At 43.5% G+C, this 17,851-nt stretch overlaps 1 protein-coding gene across 4 annotated transcripts in view; it reads left to right on the top strand.

The window, feature by feature from the left end:
* The window catches only part of WDR7 (WD repeat domain 7), a 583,445-nt gene that overhangs the window by 531,630 nt on the left and 33,964 nt on the right, over positions 1 to 17,851 (top strand). For all 4 annotated transcript variants that reach the window (XM_040337465.1, XM_040337471.1, XM_040337480.1 and 1 more), the window contains one exon: positions 17,148 to 17,252. In XM_040337465.1, the coding sequence (XP_040193399.1) occupies positions 17,148 to 17,252 (105 nt within the window). The remainder of the gene's footprint in view (positions 1 to 17,147; positions 17,253 to 17,851) is intronic.

Raw genomic sequence — 17,851 nt, forward strand, 5'->3', positions numbered from 1 at the left:
GCCATCGCAAGAATGCAGCCTAAGATATGCGGGCATAATAGCCTTATGCCGCGCATATCTTAGGCTGCAGTCGGCGTAACGAGGTTCCTGAATCAGGAGCATTCGTTACGCCGGGGCAAGTAAGCAATTGCGCTGTGTAACCTATGGTTACACAGGCGCAATTGCTTCTTGAATCCAGGCCAGTGATCGTAGAGCGCATGCTCCGTCGGGAAACTTTCCCGACGTGCATTGCGGCAAATGACGTCGCAAGGACGTCATTTGCTTCAAAGTGAACGTGAATGGCGTCCAGCGGCATTCACGATTCACTTACGCAAACTACGTAAATTTCAAATTTCGCTACGCGGGAACGACGGGTATACGTAACATTGGCTGCCCCTGCTAATAGCAGGGGCAGCCTTACGCAAAAACCGCCGTACGGAAACAACGTAAATTGCGTACTCAGGGCTCGCGCAACGTTGTGAATCGGCGTTAGTATGCAATTTGCATACTATACGCTGAGCACAACGGGAACGCCACCTAGCGGCCTTCGCAAGAATGCAGCCTAAGATATGCGGGCATAAGAGCCTTATGCCGCGCATATCTTAGGCTGCAGTCGGCGTAACGAGGTTCCTGAATCAGGAGCATTCGTTACGCCGGGGCAAGTAAGCAATTGCGCTGTGTAACCTATGGTTACACAGGCGCAATTGCTTCTTGAATCCAGGCCAGTGATGGTGCTGAATGCTTCAGATCTCCTAGATCAGGGATCTCCAATCTATGGCCCTTTAGCTGTTGGGGAACTACACATCCCATGAGGCAGTGTAAAGCTCTGACATTCGCAGACATGACTAGGCATGATGGGAATTGTAGTTCCTGAACAACGAGAGGGCTGTAGTTTTGAGACCCCTGTCCTAGATCAGGATATCGCCACCAGGAGTCTTGAGGTCACAACCCAGAAAGCAGGGCTTATGTACGTTATTACAATTAAAGTCCAATTTATGCAAAAAAAAATTATATACAGTGGAACCTCGGGTTAACGAGTAATTTAAAAGACGAACAACTTTATTTTTTATTTTTATTATGACTCAGTTTGCGAGTGTTGTCTCGCATAACGAGCAGAATTCAAGCTAATGGGGCCTGAAGTACTGCATTTGGCCTGAGGTGGGGGGGGGGAGCCGTTCGGAAATACTCCATTCCCAGGTTTCTGAGGTCAGCCGAGCTGTCCTGGGGCCTTTCCGACCGTTTCCGAGGCTCTCTGGAGCCCCCCCCCCCCCACCTCTGGCTTCATGAGGTATTGCATGCCATTAAAGTCAATGCGGAACAAACGATTTTTGTTTCCATTGACTTCTATGGGGAAAGTCGCTTTGATATGCGAGTGCTTTGGATTACGAGAATTCTCCTGGAACGGATTATGCTCGTAATCCGAGGATCCACTGTATATATTATAGAGGGGAAAATACCTAATTCTGTTACCTTTGTCTGTGACCCCATAGGGGAGATTTTCCTTCACGTTCTGGCCCTGTGACGCTAGTGCAAGAAATGGAGGATGTGCCACTCAACAGTACAGCATGGCAGAGGCGGCAATAAAAGAATTGCCCAAATTGTAACCCTTTCTCACTCTGCTAAAGATGTGTTTTGTCCGTGTACTAGAGATTTCCCAACACTTCCTGTCCTGAGAATATTTCCCAGATAGGGAACCTGCCGCAATAAATCCTGATGGAGGATCTAAGCCTTCCCTACTCTATCAAGAAAAAAAAAAAAGCACGTGCTGGTGTTAAAGCGGAGTTCCACCCACAATTTCACTTTTTAAATATAAATACCCCTGTAATACACAAGCTTAATGTATTCTAGTAAAGTTAGTCTGTAAACTAAGGTCCGTTTTGTTAGGTTGTTACAGCATTTAGATACTTTATAATCTAGAAATAGACCGTGGCCATCTTAAGTGTGGGCATCATGAAGCCAGACTGTATGACTTCCTGGATTTCAGCCTTGCAGATCTCGCACATGCTCAGTGCTGCACAAGCGATGTAATAGGTTTCAGTCAGGTTTCCATAGCAATGGGAGTGTCAGAGGAAGTTGCCGCCCCTTCTCTATGCAAATAGGCTATTTGCAAGGACTACTGGGATACATGATGCCTATCCCAGAAACCCTTGCGAATAGCCTCCTTGTGACTTAATAGCCTAGGCTAAAAAGGAGGAGGAAGTAATGAAGGACTACAAAATAAAGGTATTTACAAGCAACAAAATAAATAAAAATTGTCCATTCTGAACACTATGAGATTAGGGCATACAGCACAGACAAACATAAAAAAATGGGTGGAACTCCACTTTAAGCTTTAATTTAGAGCAGGGTAGATTTGATTTAAGTCAACTTAATTTAAATCATAATTTTTAAAGAGAAACTGTCATCTCTGCCCCGCAGAGGCTCCTCCTCTGACCCGCTGTTGACTCACCGACAGCCCCATTCACTTTAATGGGACGGCTGGTGATGCGGCAGTGACACAACAAGGTGAGGGACGTAGCGGCAACTGGTGAGTGGATGCCCGCTAACAGTCGCTGCCATGATGGATCTGAAATGACAGGTGCTCTTTAACTGTAAGTACTTATACTTGCTGGTAGCTAGAATCTTTATCATTTGCAAACAAAATGAAGGTTTCCTATTTAGAATAATAAGCTGTCAGGTTAGTAAAACAGCGATATCAGAACCGATTCAATCATACAGTTTGTAGTGTACATGGATTTGCAAAACAATGGGATAAAGGAATATTCCTGACCTGTTTTATCTCATGGTTACTGTGACATTGTGTGAATGCATCAATGCAGTGCATGTTATCTCAGCTTGCAGAGCTTGGATTTATTGAACGAGTTTACCAAAAATTTTAATATTGCAGAATATTCAGCCTCATGCTACATAACTAAGCTCCATTTCATGCTGAGTATACTAAATTATGAATGTATCTTAAATAGAAAACTATCTATAGGAAAAAACCCTGATTTAGAGACTAGGTAGGTAATTATTTTGTATCTTGTTTTTACATATAGGTATGTAAATGTAAAGTTTTTTTATTAACATTTATAAATACTGGGGCAGATCCACAGAGATCTGCACCCGCGCAGCGTATCAGAGATACGCTACGCCGCCGTACCTTACCTAGCTTTAGTTCAAATCCTTAAAGATTTTGCGCCGTAAGTTACGGCGGCGTAGTCTATCTCTGGCGGCGTAATTCAAAACGGTGATTAGGGGGCGTGTTTCATTTAAATGAAGCGCGTCCCCATGCGCCGTCCCTAAATTTCCCACCGTGCATTGCGCTAAATGACGTCGCAAGGACGTAATTTTTTTTAACATAGACGTGAATTACGTCCATCCCGATTCACAGACGACTTGCGCAAAAAAAATAAAAAATTCAAATGAAACGCGGGAACGACGGCCATACTTAACATGGCAAGTCTAACTATACGCCGCAAAACAGCAGCTTTAACTATACGCCGGGAAAAGCCGACTAGCGACGACGTAAGAGAATGCGACGGCCGCGCGTACGTTCGTGGATCGTCGAAAATGGCTCATTTGCATACCCGACGCGGAAAACAACGCGAACTCCACCCAGCGGACGCCAAAGTATTGCATCTAAGATCCGAAGGCGTACGAAGATGTACGCCTGTCGGATCGAACCCAGATGCCGTCGTATCTTGGTTTGAGGATTCAAACCAAAGATACGACGCGGGAAATTTGAAAATGTACGCCAGCGTATCAGTAGATACGCCGGCATACTCTCTTTGTGGATCTGGCCCACTGTGTTTTTTTTTTTTATAATTACATGACCTCTGTTCTCAGCTGCATCGAAGGCTTAGAGAGGTAGGGGTAGGATAACAACAGCACACTGGTAATTTAGTGAATGGCTGTGCATAGGGCCTGTGTCAGCAAAAGTCTTGGCCATTGAAAGCCAGCCAGAAAACTGACCACGCCAGGCAAGAGAGCATATCTATCTCAGTGTGGTCAATTTTCTGGCTGGCTTTCAATGGCCAAGACTTGTGCTGACATGGCAGCCTTACAATAGGAAAGCAGAGGGAGTAGCAGGATCACCACGTATTTCACACAAAGGAAGCAATACAGAGAGAACATGGGACTTTTTAAGCACAAGTACTTGGTACAGCAGTCATATATCAGGAATATGAAATGTTGGGGTATCCATCTTTAATTTGCAGGGATTTGCTCTAGTGTCCTGTTTTGGCTAAGAGACAGAGAGTGAAGGGAAATTTCCCCCAATGGGAGGCAGATGACAAAAAAAAAAAAACGTACAGGGGTTATAACCCTTCGTTGCTCTATCCAGAATGGAAAACATCAACATAGCACTGTACTGTATGTACTTTACTTTTTACCAAGCCATGCATGCATTACAATTGTGCATTTAGCCTGAAGTTCAGATTTAATCCATTCCTTCCCTGTGATCTATATTTTATTTGTGTTCGGAGGGGGGGGGGGGGGGTCAAGGGTTGCGTCTCATCAGAGAGTACAGATATCTATGCATCTTCACATCTACCTTCCTGCTCTGGAGCTAAAACACAGTTGAGGGAATATGACACAAGTAATGCTTATATAAGGGTGTTATGAGGTCAAGTGGTGACTGTTGTAACAAATTCATCCTTACAGGCATGTTCGGGTGAAGTCCTTAAGATGTAGGTGTTTAATTCTTAACCACTTAAGACCCGGACCTTTAGGCAGCTAAAGGACCTGGCCAGTTTTTACGCTTCGGCACTGCGTTGCTTTAACTGACAATTGCGCGGTCGTGCGATGTGGCTCCCAAACAAAATTGGCGTCCTTTTTTCCCCACAAATAGAGCTTTCTTTTGGTGGTATTTGATCTGTAGTTTTTACTTTTTACTTTTTGCGCTATAACAAAAATAGAGCGACAATTTTGAAAAAAATGCAATATTTTTTCCTTTTTGCTATAATAAATATCCCCCAAAAATATATAAAAACTTTGGGCTAGATTCAGATAGGTTAGCGGATCTTTAGATCCGCGTAACCTTTCTGATTTACGATCCACCGGCGCAAGTTTTTGAGGCAAGTGCTTTATTCAGAAAGCACTTGCCTCTAAAGTTGCGCCGGCGGATCGTAAATTCCCCGGCGGAATTCAAATTCCGCGGCTAGGGGGTGTGTAACATTTAAATCAGGCGCGTCCCCGCGCCGATCGAACTGCGCATGCGCCGTCCGCTAAATTTCCCAGCGTGCATTGCTCTAAATGACGTCGCTAGGACATCATTGGTTTCGACGTGAACGTAAATTACATCCATCCGTATTCGCGAACGACTTATGCAAACGACGTAAAAAATTCAAAATTCAACCCGGGAACGACGGCCATACTTAACATAGGACACGCCGCATATAGCAGGGTTAACTATACGCCGGAAAAAGCCGAACGCAAACGACGTAAAAAAAATGCGCCGGACGGTCGTTCGTTTCTGAATCGGCGGAACTCCTCATTTGCATATTCGTCGCGTACAAAAAACGAAACGCCACCTAGCGGCCGGCCTGGAATTGCAGCCTAAGATCCGACGGTGTAAGTCACTTACACCTGTCAGATCTTAGGGAGATCTATGCAGAACCTGATTCTATGAATGAGGCGCATATATACGACGGCCGGACTCAGAGATACGACGGCGTATCAGGAAATACGCTGTCGTATCTCTATCTGAATCCGGGCCATTTTTTTTCCCTCAGTTTAGGCCGATACGTATTTTTCTACCTATTTTTGGTAAAAAAAAATCCCAATAAGCGTTTACAAAATAGGGGATAGTTTTATTGCATTTTTATTAATAATTTTTTTTTTACTACTAATGACGGCGCCACAGTGAAGAACGGGGAAGCTGTGTTTACACACATTTCTCCCCATTCTTCAGCTCCGGGGACCAATCGCGGGACTCCAGCAGGGATCGGGTCCCGCGGTCACGGAGCTTCGGACCGGGTCCCGGGCGTGCGCCCGCGACCCACGGCTGGGCACTTAAACAGGACGTATCTGTACGTGCTTGTACCCAGCCGTGCCATTCTGCCGACGTATATCTTCAGGAGGCGGTCCTTAAGTGGTTAAAGTAAAACTCTAGGACTGAATTCACGCTATTGTGTTTTTTTAAAGCATGGTATGCCATATAAAAAATGTGCATTGCTTTAATGCAGCCCATTCATTAGGTGCTGTTTTTTTTTTTTTTTTATTATTTAAACCTAGAGATTGTTTTACTAAAACTAAAGGTGCATAATCTGGTTGAGCTCTGCATAGAAACCAATCAATTTTTATTTTATTTTTTGATGTCACAATGTAGAGTATAAGATTTCCTATCATCTGTGTCCAGTCTTGCTGCACAGAGTTAATCCAGCGCTGAGCAATCCTCTTTTATTGTTCAGTGAAATAAAACGGACTTACAGAGAAAAACCTTAGTTCGTTTTGCCCCCGTGCTGTGAGTGACAGGTTATTTACATATCTCATGCACTAGCCTGGAGACAGGCATTATTTTTTAATTCCCACCCCCACTCCTTTTCTGAAGTCATGTGGTTACTTTTCTGGATTTTGACTGGATGTTAGTGATCATAGCAGAATTTAGTGTAAGGAATACATAGGAAAAAATGTTGACAAGGGGAGTGTAGAGGTGGGTGGGAAGTCTACTGACATCACGACTCCACCCACAGAGCGCCAGACAACAGACCTACACACAGAATCTGCAGTTTTTCAGTTCTTATAACAGACATTTGACAGGTAAGGATACATGCAGGAGGCATCTATATCCTTATAGATCAGCACTATGGCAGGAGATTAGAAAGGATGAGAGTGGCTTTACATCCACTTTAATTGAACAAGCTGAAGTTAGAAACTGATTGGCTACCATGCACAGCTGCACCAGATTTTGCACTCTCCAGTTTTAGTAAATCAACCCCTTAATGTACCACACTGTGATATGGTGCATTGTGAGGCCATTTAGAATGAATAGCACCGCAGGACACCAACTTGCACAATGCCCATTGCAACAGCGTGAACCTGGCATCAGTGAATGATGTCTCGTTTAAAGTTGACCTTTAAATGTGGTGCATATTTTTATTTTATTTTATGGGCTCCCCAGTCTTCTTTAGGACCAGTCCACACATAGATTAATTTTCTATCAAAGTGGTTGTAAACCCACGTGAAAAAAATAAATAAAAAAAAAACCTTCAAGACAAAGGCATAATGAGCTAGTATGCATAGCATACTAGCTCATTATGAAATACTTACCTGAGATCGAAGCCCCCACAGCAGTTCCGGAACATCGCTGTGGCCGGTGACATGTCTCCCGGAGTTTTTTTCCAGGTATGTGATTGGCCGGAGCCGCGAAGACGTCACATGCGCGCGGGAGCCGCCGGTAACGTCACAGCAGCTGAAGAAACACCACAAGCAAGCCGTTTCTTCAGTGCGCATGTGCCAATGATGTCTGCACATGCTGATATAGTAAATATCTCCTAAAGGGTGCAAGTTCAGGAGATATTCACTGTACCTACAGGTGAGCTTTATTATAGGCTTCCCTGTGTTAAGCCTCGTACACACGATCGGATATCTGATGGAATCTAATCCAATGGATTTTTTCGTCGGCTATCCGATGAAGCTGACTTTCATCAGTCTTGCCTACACACCATCGGTCAAAAATCTGACTGTGCCAAAACGCGGTGACGTAAAACACAACGACGTGCTGAGAAAAATTAAGTTCAATGCTTCCGAGCATGCGTCGACTTGATTATGAGTGTTATACCTGAAGGGTTCCACATGTACTGGCACTTTAAGGCTGGCTCCACCCAGCAGTGATGACAAGGGTCAAGGGGCATAGTAGCCATCTTGGAGAGACCACCACATGTAGGAAGCAGAGATATGTAATGTCCTGAGATGCATGTTGCAGTGTACAGTCTGTACTGAATAAACATCCATTGTTCCAGACCAGAGTCTTGTGTCCCTCACAACACAGAGGATATGACAATGAGCATGCGTGGATTTTTTGACCGATGGACTTCCACACGGACGATCGTTTTTTTCTATCGTTTTTTTTATCCATAGGAAAAATTTAAAACATGTTCTATTTTTTTCACCAACGGAAAACAAACTGATGGGGCCCACACACGATCGGTTTGTCCGATGAAAACAGTCCATCGGTCTGTTTTCATCAGACAAAACGATTGTGTGTACAGGGCTTGAAGGGGTTGTAAAGGAAAAAAAATGTTTCCCTAAATAGCTTCCTTTACCTTAGTGCAGTCCTCCTTCACTTACCTCATCCTTCCATTTTGCTTTTAAATGTCCTTATTTCTTCTGAGAAATCCTCACTTCCTGTTCTTCTGTCTGTAACTCCACACAGTAATGCGAGGCTTTCTCCCTGGTGTGGAGAAAGCCTCTTGAGGGGGAGGGGCAAGCAGGCAAGTCAGGACACTCTCTACTTTGCAGATATAGAAAGGAGCTGTGTGTTAGTTGGCGTCCTGACTCTCCTGCTCGCCCCCTCTAGAGGCTTTCTCCACACCAGGGAGAAAGCCTCGCATTACTGTGTGTAGTTAGACAGAAGAACAGGAAGTGAGGATTTCTCAGAAGAAATGAGGACATTTAAAAGCAAAATAAAAAGAAAATAAATCAGCGCAAAATTGACAAATGAACCCCTGTATAGCAGCTGAACACCAGGGTCAATAATCACAAAATCCCTGTAGAGAAACAAATACAGATGATGCAGCGCTCAAATAAAATAATAAAAGATGATTAGAAAGTCCATAAAATCTCAGTACACCTCCAGTGAGTGCCAATGTAGACAGACAGATGACTGTGTAGGTAACTTCACACGTGCTAGACACACATCCACCACCACATGAAATGGCCTCTCGCCTCACCACCTGGACCCTTTGATTATGGAGGGTCAAATGCGCTTTATGTGTGAATATCATCAAATCCAACAGTAGTAGAGACGTCACAGAGAAACCGATAGGTCATCCCAGGTCATGTAATAAAAAAAAGCCAAAACATAGTGCTCTCCATTTGGATAAACGATTTAATCGTAATAAAAGATAAAAAACACTCACAATGAAGGCACCACGATTGGTGCCGATGTAGACAGCGTGTATATTGAGCAAAGTGATAGCCGCGGGTGACTTCACAAACGCTCCTTCCGTACGCGTTACGTCCTCTATGGGCGGGGACTTCTTCAGCGGTGAAGGAGAAGCAAAATGGAAGGAGGACTGCACTAAGGTAAAGGAAGCTATTTAGGGGAAACATTTTTTTCCTTTACAACCCCTTTAAGGGTTTACAACCACTTTTGATCATGTCAGTAAGTTCACTAAGATCAGCAAACTACAAGCAGTTGCAACTTGCTTACTGCAAGCATTTTTCCAAACATCACTTTGTTCATGTTTGATGGGCTTTGGGTCAATCAAGTATTTTGATTAAAAGTTGCAGAATGATAAAAAATAAATGACTAATAAAGTTTTAGAAGTTCATTGAAATATTAAACATTTATTACTGTATAGCAAGCCTTTTTTTTTTTATTGTACAGGCTCATAAAACATTTCTGTAACTTGCATTTATGATAACCGACAGCATATGCAGAATACGCAAGTCTTGAGTCCTTAACAACAAAAACCGCATGCTGAAATGAAAGTGTGTGGACATCAGGAGACAGTGGTAGGAGGTCTTTGTACAGGCCGGGGAGGATTTGATGCAATGATTATCCAGTGGAACTGCAGTCAACATTTCGAACAGATGGAATGTTGTGTCACAAAGTTTTATCAAAGCAGCCCAATAAGTTATGCTGTTTGGTGTAGCAGAACAGCTTAGGAGCGTGTGTAGAACACACGCAACACGAGCATTCCTAATCATTAGAGATCAAGAGCTGCTGGATTATCAAGTCTTTGGACAATGGTCTGATCTGAAGGAGGCACAGCTGGACGCAGTTACAGTTCAAATCAAAAGCGATAAACTTATGCACCAAGCACATCACACGTGCGCTTACCAGCAAAGTGCAAGAAGAAGCTTCTTTTTTTTTTAATATTTAATGTAGGACTGGTCAGATGTACTTGCTTTTATGTGCTTGGTTACTGTACATTAGTACAGTAACCCTCTGATAGAAATTGGGTGGAAATGTTTACAGCACACAAACAAAACTGTATTACATTTATCTACAACAAACATTCGTACGAACTGGTGGGTGATAAAGACTTAAAGCGGAGGTTCACCCATAGAGAACACATTTTCCCCTTAGATGAATGCTCGTTTAGTCTAGGGGAATCGGCTAGTTGTTTTAAAATATGATCCGTACTTACCGTTTACGAGATGCATCTTCTCCGCCGCTTCCGGGTATGGGCTGCGGGACTGGGCGTTCCTTCTTGATTGACAGTCTTCCGAGAGGCTTCCGACGGTCGCATCCATCGCGTCACGATTTTCCGAAAGAAGCCGAACGTCGGTGCGCAGGCGCAGTATAGAGCCGCACCGACGTTCGGCTTCTTTCGTCTACTAGTGACGCGATGGATGCGACCGTCGGAAGCCTCTCGGAAGACTGTCATAAAATCTCAGTACACCTCCAGTGAGTGCCAATGTAGACAGACAGATGACTGTGTAGGTAACTTCACACGTGCTTCACACGATGCGACCGTCGGAAGCCTCTCGGAAGACTGTCAATCAAGAAGGAACGCCCGCTCCCGAAGACCCATACCCGGAAGCGACGGAGAAGATGCATCTCGAAAACGGGTAAGTACAGCTCATATTTTAAAACAACTAGCCGATTCCCCTAGACAAAACGAGCAGGAATCTAAGGGGAAAAGGTCTAAAAATAAATAAATGGGTGAACTCCCGCTTTAAGCCATCATGATCGTTGGATGATGTGAACTGCAGTTAAGTAGTTCTTAACTCCATCATCAACTCACGACTCGACTACGCAAACTCCCTCTACTTAGGACTACCGAAATACCAGATTTCACGTCTACAAGTCGTCCAGAACACGGCAGCCAGAGGTCCCTCCACTGGCTGCCCGTACAGGACCGGGTGACATTCAAGACACTCTGCCTCACCCACAAGTGTATACAGGGGAACGCTCCCCAATACTTAAGCGAGAAAATAAAACCCTACATCACCAAGCGCGTGCTTCGGTCAACCAACCAAAACCTTCTCCAAATTCCTAAATCCCGCTACAAATCGAAGGGAGAATGCAGATTTTCGGTCCAAGGACCACGGCTCTGGAATGCTCTACCCACTACCATCCGCTTGGAGGAAAACCATCGGGCCTTTAGGAAAAAACTAAAGACCCACCTCTTCTGAAAGACCGGTACGACTCTGGATGCCAAGCGCCTTGAGGCGATTAAGTTCGCATTTGTTGCGCTATACAAGTTACTCACTCACTCACTCTTTAAGCCAAGTACACACTATTTTTATTATTTTTTTTCATTCAACCCAACGGGAAAAAAAATGGAGCTCTGTAGGAGATCCTATACTAACAATCTGATGTTAGTACAATGTTCTCCCCGCTGAGCTATTGTGTTCTGACAGGAGGACAGCCTCCCAGCCAGAACACACCAATTGGTGCTCTCAGCCATTAGTTGAGCATGCTGATTGGATGCCGATCAGAAGACTTTTTTCATTTGTGCCTCTTCGACAGAAGCCGGACCGGCTGCCGTACACACAGGTTGAATGTTGGGTGTTTCCTATTGAACCTGACGATACCACCCGATATTCGACCCATGTGTACGGGGCTATACTCTTTGCATGTAGCTGTTTCCATAATGTTAAATCCGCTTTTTCCTCCTTCTCTCCTTTAAAAGTTGTTCTCGCCCCTATGGAGGCACCCCTTTCCTCCCCCTTTTATTTTCCTCCCCCTTTTATTTTCCTCCCCCTTTTATTTTCCTCCCCCTTTTATTTTCCTCCCCCTTTCATTTTCCTCCCCCTTTTATTTTCCTCTCCCTTTCATTTTCCTCATTGTTTTTTTTTTTTCAGTCGGCCAGGCCTGGAGTTTTTGGATGAACCTTTGCTCCAGTCCCATGACACCCCCCCTTTTTTTTTATCATTTTAATATGTCTGTAAATATATATATATATATATATATATATATATATGATAACACACACTGAAACCTTTGAGATTGAGCTTTCAACACAGCGTCATTTATTATTTCATAAGGTCCTACTAATATGACTCCTTTTTGTTTGAGAATAGATCATGATCTCTTCCATGTATGGGGTCCCATTTCTTTGTTTCGGAATGACAGTAATATAAATCTCGAGTGCGCCGTCTTGTATTCAGAAACTGTTCTATGGGTATCTAACCTTTTTTGTCATGTGTGTTTTCTCTCACGGTAAAGGCCTTTTTTTGTTCCAACATGATCCTGTGTGCAAGGCCAGCTTCATAAAGACATGGTTTGATATGTTTGGTGTTGAGAAACTTAAAGTGATTGTAAAGTCTTGTTTTTTTTCTATTAAAATAGCAAACATGTTCTACCTACCCGCAGCGGTTTTGCACAGAGCACCTCAGATGCTCCTCTTCTCGGGTCCCTTGCTGGAGCTCTTGGCCCTTCCTTCTTGTTGAGTGCCCCCATAGCAAGCAGCTTTATATGAGGGCACCTGAGCCGAGCCGCAGTACTAAGTATCCATTCGGACATGGAGCTGCGCTTCATGTATCTCCTCATTGGTTAACTGAATTTGATTGACAGCAGCGGGAGACAATGGCGCCACTGCTGTGTCTCAGCCAATCAGGAGGGAATGTCCAGGACTGTCGAGGCATTCGTGGACATCACTGGATAGAGAGGGGCTCAGGAAAGTATGAGGGGGGCTGCTGCACACAGAAGGCTTAGAATGCATGAAGATAAAAAACCTTCTGCCTTTACAATCACTTTAAGTGGTCCGCACAGAGCCCTGAGCTCCAACTTACTGAATAGCTTTGGGATGAATTGGAACACCAATTATGAGCCAGGTCTTCTTCTCTATTCGTACCAGAACTCGCAATGCTCCTTTGGTTGAAAGCGTACCAATTCCCACAGATACAAATTTTGAAATGATGTGAAAAGCCATCCCAGAATAGTGAGGGTTGTTATAGCTCCTAAGATAGAAAAGGACATGGTTTGGTGTGGAGGAACTCAAGTAGTCTGCACAGAGCCCTGACCTCCTGCCTACCTTTTGGATGAATTGGAACACTAATTTATGAGGCAGGTCTTTTTATCTGTTCATGCTTAAAAGGGTTGTAAAGGTACATTTTTTTTTCCTAAATAGCTTCCTTTACCTTAGTGCAGTCCTCCTTCACTTACCTCATCCTTCCATTTTGCTTTTAAATGTCCTTATTCTGAGAAATCCTCACTTCCTGTTCTTCTGTCTGTAACATAGTAATGCAAGGCTTTCTCCCTGGTGTGGAGTGTTGTGCTCGCCCCTCCCTTGGACTACGGGAGAGTCAGGATGCTCTCTACGTTGCAGATAGAGAAAGGAGCTGTGTGTTGGTGAGCGTCCTGACTCTCCTGTAGTCCAAGGGAGGGGGCGAGCACGACAACCCACACCAGGGAAAAAGCCTTGCATTACTGTGTGTAGTTACAGACAGAAGAACAGGAAGTGAGGATTTCTCAGAAGAAATAAGGACATTTAAAAGCAAAATGGAAGGATGAGGTAAGTGAAGGAGGACTGCACTAAGGTAAAGGAAGCTATTTAGGGAAAAAAATTGTCTCTTTACAACCCCTTTAACCTCACAAATGCTCTTTTGGCTGAAATGCCTAGAGATACAAATTTTAGAAAACCATGTGAAAAGTCTTCCCAGAAAGGTGGGGCTTGTTATAGCTGCAAAGTGCGAAGCAATTCCATAGTAATGTAGAATAAAGTGATCTTGCGCTATATTGTGTAATCACAAAAAACACTAGAATACCCCCTGCAGGGGTGTGCAAATGTCCAAAATTTTAATGGGTTTTCTAGTGTTTTTTTGTGATTACACAATATAGCGTGAGATCACTTTATTCTACTTTGTTTCAATGTTGTGTATAGTGAACACTACGAGGTTTTGCTGCTTTTTGTTTTACATCACTATATCTGGATATTAGGCATTTTATATATACTCACAGTAGTGCGAAGGACACACTCATAATTCCATAGTAATGCCTGCGAGCTCACATATGTGCAATGATCAAATGCCTAAAAACTGTTGGTCATATCATGTAGCTGTGAGATTGTAGCGTGGACAGGGCCGTCTTTACCGCAGGGGTCCGGAGGACCCCAGGGCCCCAGATGGCAACCCCCCCTTTTTTTTATTTATTTTTAAATAATAAAAAAAAATTATATATTTTTATTAAAGGGACAATTTTTTTAATATATTTTTATTTTATTTTTTATTAAAGGGCCAATTTTTTTTAGAGGTCTGGGGGTCCCCAGGGGCCCATAGTTCCCCAGGGCCCCGGATGACAACCCCCCTTTTTTTATAAAAAAAAAATCTTTTTATTTATATATTTATAATTATAATATTTATATATATATAAAAATGTTTATTATTATTATTATTATTATTATTATTATTATAGGACCCAGAGGTCCCCAGGGCCCCGGATGGCAACCCCCCTTTTTTTTTATAAAAAACATTTTTTTTATATATTGTATTTCTTTTTTTTTTCTTTTTATATATATATATATATAATTTTTTTTTATTAAAGGGCTCAGAGGTCCCCATGTGGCAAACACCCTTTATCTTTTTTTATAAATGTTTATTTTTTTATTTTTGTTTATATATTTTTTTTATTTATTTTTTATTTAAGGGCCCAGAGGTCCCCAGGGCCCTGGATGGCAACCCCCCCTTTTTTTTATAAATGTTTCTTTATATATATTTTTTATTAAAGGGCCCAGAGGTCCCTGGTGGCAACCCCCTTTTTTTGTAATTTATTTTTATTAAAAAAAAAAAATATTAAAGGGCCCAGAGGTCCCCAGATGGCAACCCCCTTTTTAAAATATATTTTTTTAATTTCTTTTTTTCTTTTTATTAAAGGGCCCAGAGGTCCCCAGGGCCCCGGATGGCTACACCCCTTTTTTATATATATTTTTCTTTATTTCTTTCTTTTTTTGTAAAGGGCCCCCCGCTTCTAAATTTGCGGCAGCCCCCCCCCCCTGCTTCTCAATTTCAGGCGGCAGCACCCCCCATCCCGGTTCTCTGCTCCAGGGGGCCCATGCCTGAAGCTGTGTAAGTGGCCCCATAATTCCTGATGGTGGCCCTGCCTCCCGTTAAGCCCCTGTGCTGCCCACAAACCAGGCTGAAAATCATCAGCGGCACGCAGCCAGTGACAGTACTGCTTCCCTTCCCAGTGTTTTAAAATGTACAGCACCCCTGGCTTCCCTTTAGACGTGCACTTCTCCCTTCCTGCCACTGGGTGCTGCTTGCATATAAAAGTGAATTAGAATGTGATTTTATAACATCCCCAGTTTGCTCTTCCCGAGGCTGACTTCTTCATGTCCTGCTCCTCAAGGTATGTCACTGTTTGCTAATCTATATTGTAAATTGAAGTTTTCTGTAGAGTGTGCCCAAAGTCTTTATAATATTTGATGATTCACTGCAGGTCTGGTCAGTGTTTTAAAAAGTTCCTCTATTTTACACATGGCATGGCATGGGGGTCACAGCACCGTCTGTCCATTCTGCTTTAGCACCATGGGACCCCCATGCCATGCCATGTGTAAAATAGAGGAACTCTTTAAATCACAGACCAGACCTGCAGTCCAGGCTGAGTAAAGCCTCAGAGTACATGACATTACTGTCTGTATTTAACTGCTTGATGGGCTTATTTTGGGCCTGGCTGCAGGGCTCAAGTCCTGCGGGAACGCGTGGGAACGGAGTCCCTGCACTTTTTTCACAGCAGGAACGCAGTTCCCTTTGCAGGACTAGAGCAGCTGAGCCGCCTGAGCCAATCCTTCACTAAGCGGTGATGCCCAGCTCGAGTCACTGTCAGGGGCAGGCGAACCTTAGTAATCCGTTATATTACTGGCTGCTTCCTGTATATGGATTCATCAGGTAGTTATCGCGGGATTTAGAAAGAACTTGCTTAAAGTTCTTTCTAAATCCCACGATAACTCACGGCAGACCTCCGCAATGTCTCCTGGGGACAATGACAAAAGCTCCCAGGAGACATTGCGGCATCGAGGAAGTGACGGAATACCCGCACACTACCCGATGAATCCATATACAGGAAGCGGGCAGTAACAAAGGATTACTAAGGTACAGTGGATCGAAAAAAAAAAAAAATGCGGTTTAGTAATTATGCATATGTGCGTATCATTTTTTTTTTGGTGGGGGGAGTAGATCTTGGGTGGGAGTTCCCACACTTTTTTCCCCAGGACTTGACCCCTGCCTGGCTGGTATGTATGTGTTTTGGCGGCCCACATTTGCGCAGGCACAGCAGCCCATTCATTTGAATGGGCCGCCATGCCTGCGTTTCCTGCAAAGAAAATCGCATGCCTCATGTAATAGGCTGCGCACACGGCACGCCTATGCCCATCAAGCACTGAAATGCAGCACTGTCTGTCCATTCTGCTGTCTGCTGTGACTTATCTGCAGTTCCCGCACTGTCAAACTTGCTGCATTTTTAGACGTTTAGGTCACGCTTTTAAAAACACAGTGCGTTTGTGTGTGCAAGAACTGCAGGTAAGTAGCATGGTGCAAAAGCAGAATGGATTTCAAGGCAACTGTATTTTTAAAATGCTGAATGCACCTTTTTTCTGCAGGAAACAAAGGCATGGCAGCCCATTCAAATCAATGGGCTGCTGTACCTGCACAAATGAGGGCCGCCAAAACATACATGTGAACCAGCCAGGCCCAAAATAAGCTGGAGGGGGGCCCAAAAAAAATGTTTGCCCTGGGCCCAAACCATATTAAAGACGGCCCTGAGCGTGGAACCATCAAATATCAAGTCTTTTAAGAGGCAGACCAGAAGAACGGTATGTAGAGATGATTGCACTGCACTTACCTCTTCCTTCTCATACCAGTTCTCTCTCTTGAAATGACTGTGGAGTTGATGTTTAATGACCGTGTCAAACACCGTCCACCATGCCACAAACATTCAAGTGTTAAAACTGATAAATATCATATCAGAAACGGTAATTGACCTCTTGCTAATAAAAAGTGATAATCAAGGCAAAATCGGAATATGTTTAATATGTATGATTAATTATTTTATATCTTTTTTATTTATTTTGCAGAATATCCATGGTCACAAAGGACCAATTACAGCAGTTTCGTTTGCCCCCGACGGACGTTATCTTGCCACTTACTCCAACAAAGACAGCCATATCTCCTTCTGGCAGGTAATACTTTTTTCTGAAGGTGTCTTGAGTCATCGAAATGGCACACAATACTGTAGCAGTTCCCAAGGAGTGTTCACTTTTAGGGTATTAATGGCCTCAGAATGCGTGTTCAACATCTCCCAAATAAGTGTTTAGTTTCGGATGAAAGATAAGTGTTAGGGGCAAGTTAAAGGGGTTGTAAAGAAATAATTTTTTTCATAATAAGCATCCTTTACCTGCAGACATTCCTCTTTTCACTTCCTCATTGTTCGTTTTTGCTCAGAAGTTGCTCTATTTCTTCTCTGTTCTATTCACTTCCTGCTTGTCTGATTTTACTGACCACCGTGATGGGAGGCTTTACTGCGGTGGTCAGTGACGTGCTCTCCTCCTCCTGGGAACTACATCTGTGTGGCAGGACGCTCTCTACATGTTAGAGACTTCAAGGAGGTGTGAATTACTGGGCGTGCCGCAATGCATACTGGGAAATGTAGTTCTTACATGAACGAGCGCCGCAAACCAGGAAGTGAATGAGAGAACAGAAACTAGAACGCCGGAGGTGATATAGATGAAGGAATTTAATAGATATTTACTCGTTTTTTTAACAGAATCATTACACTATT

The sequence above is a fragment of the Rana temporaria genome, chromosome 1 (assembly GCF_905171775.1).
Source record: "Rana temporaria chromosome 1, aRanTem1.1, whole genome shotgun sequence".
NCBI classification, from domain to species: domain Eukaryota; kingdom Metazoa; phylum Chordata; class Amphibia; order Anura; family Ranidae; genus Rana; species Rana temporaria.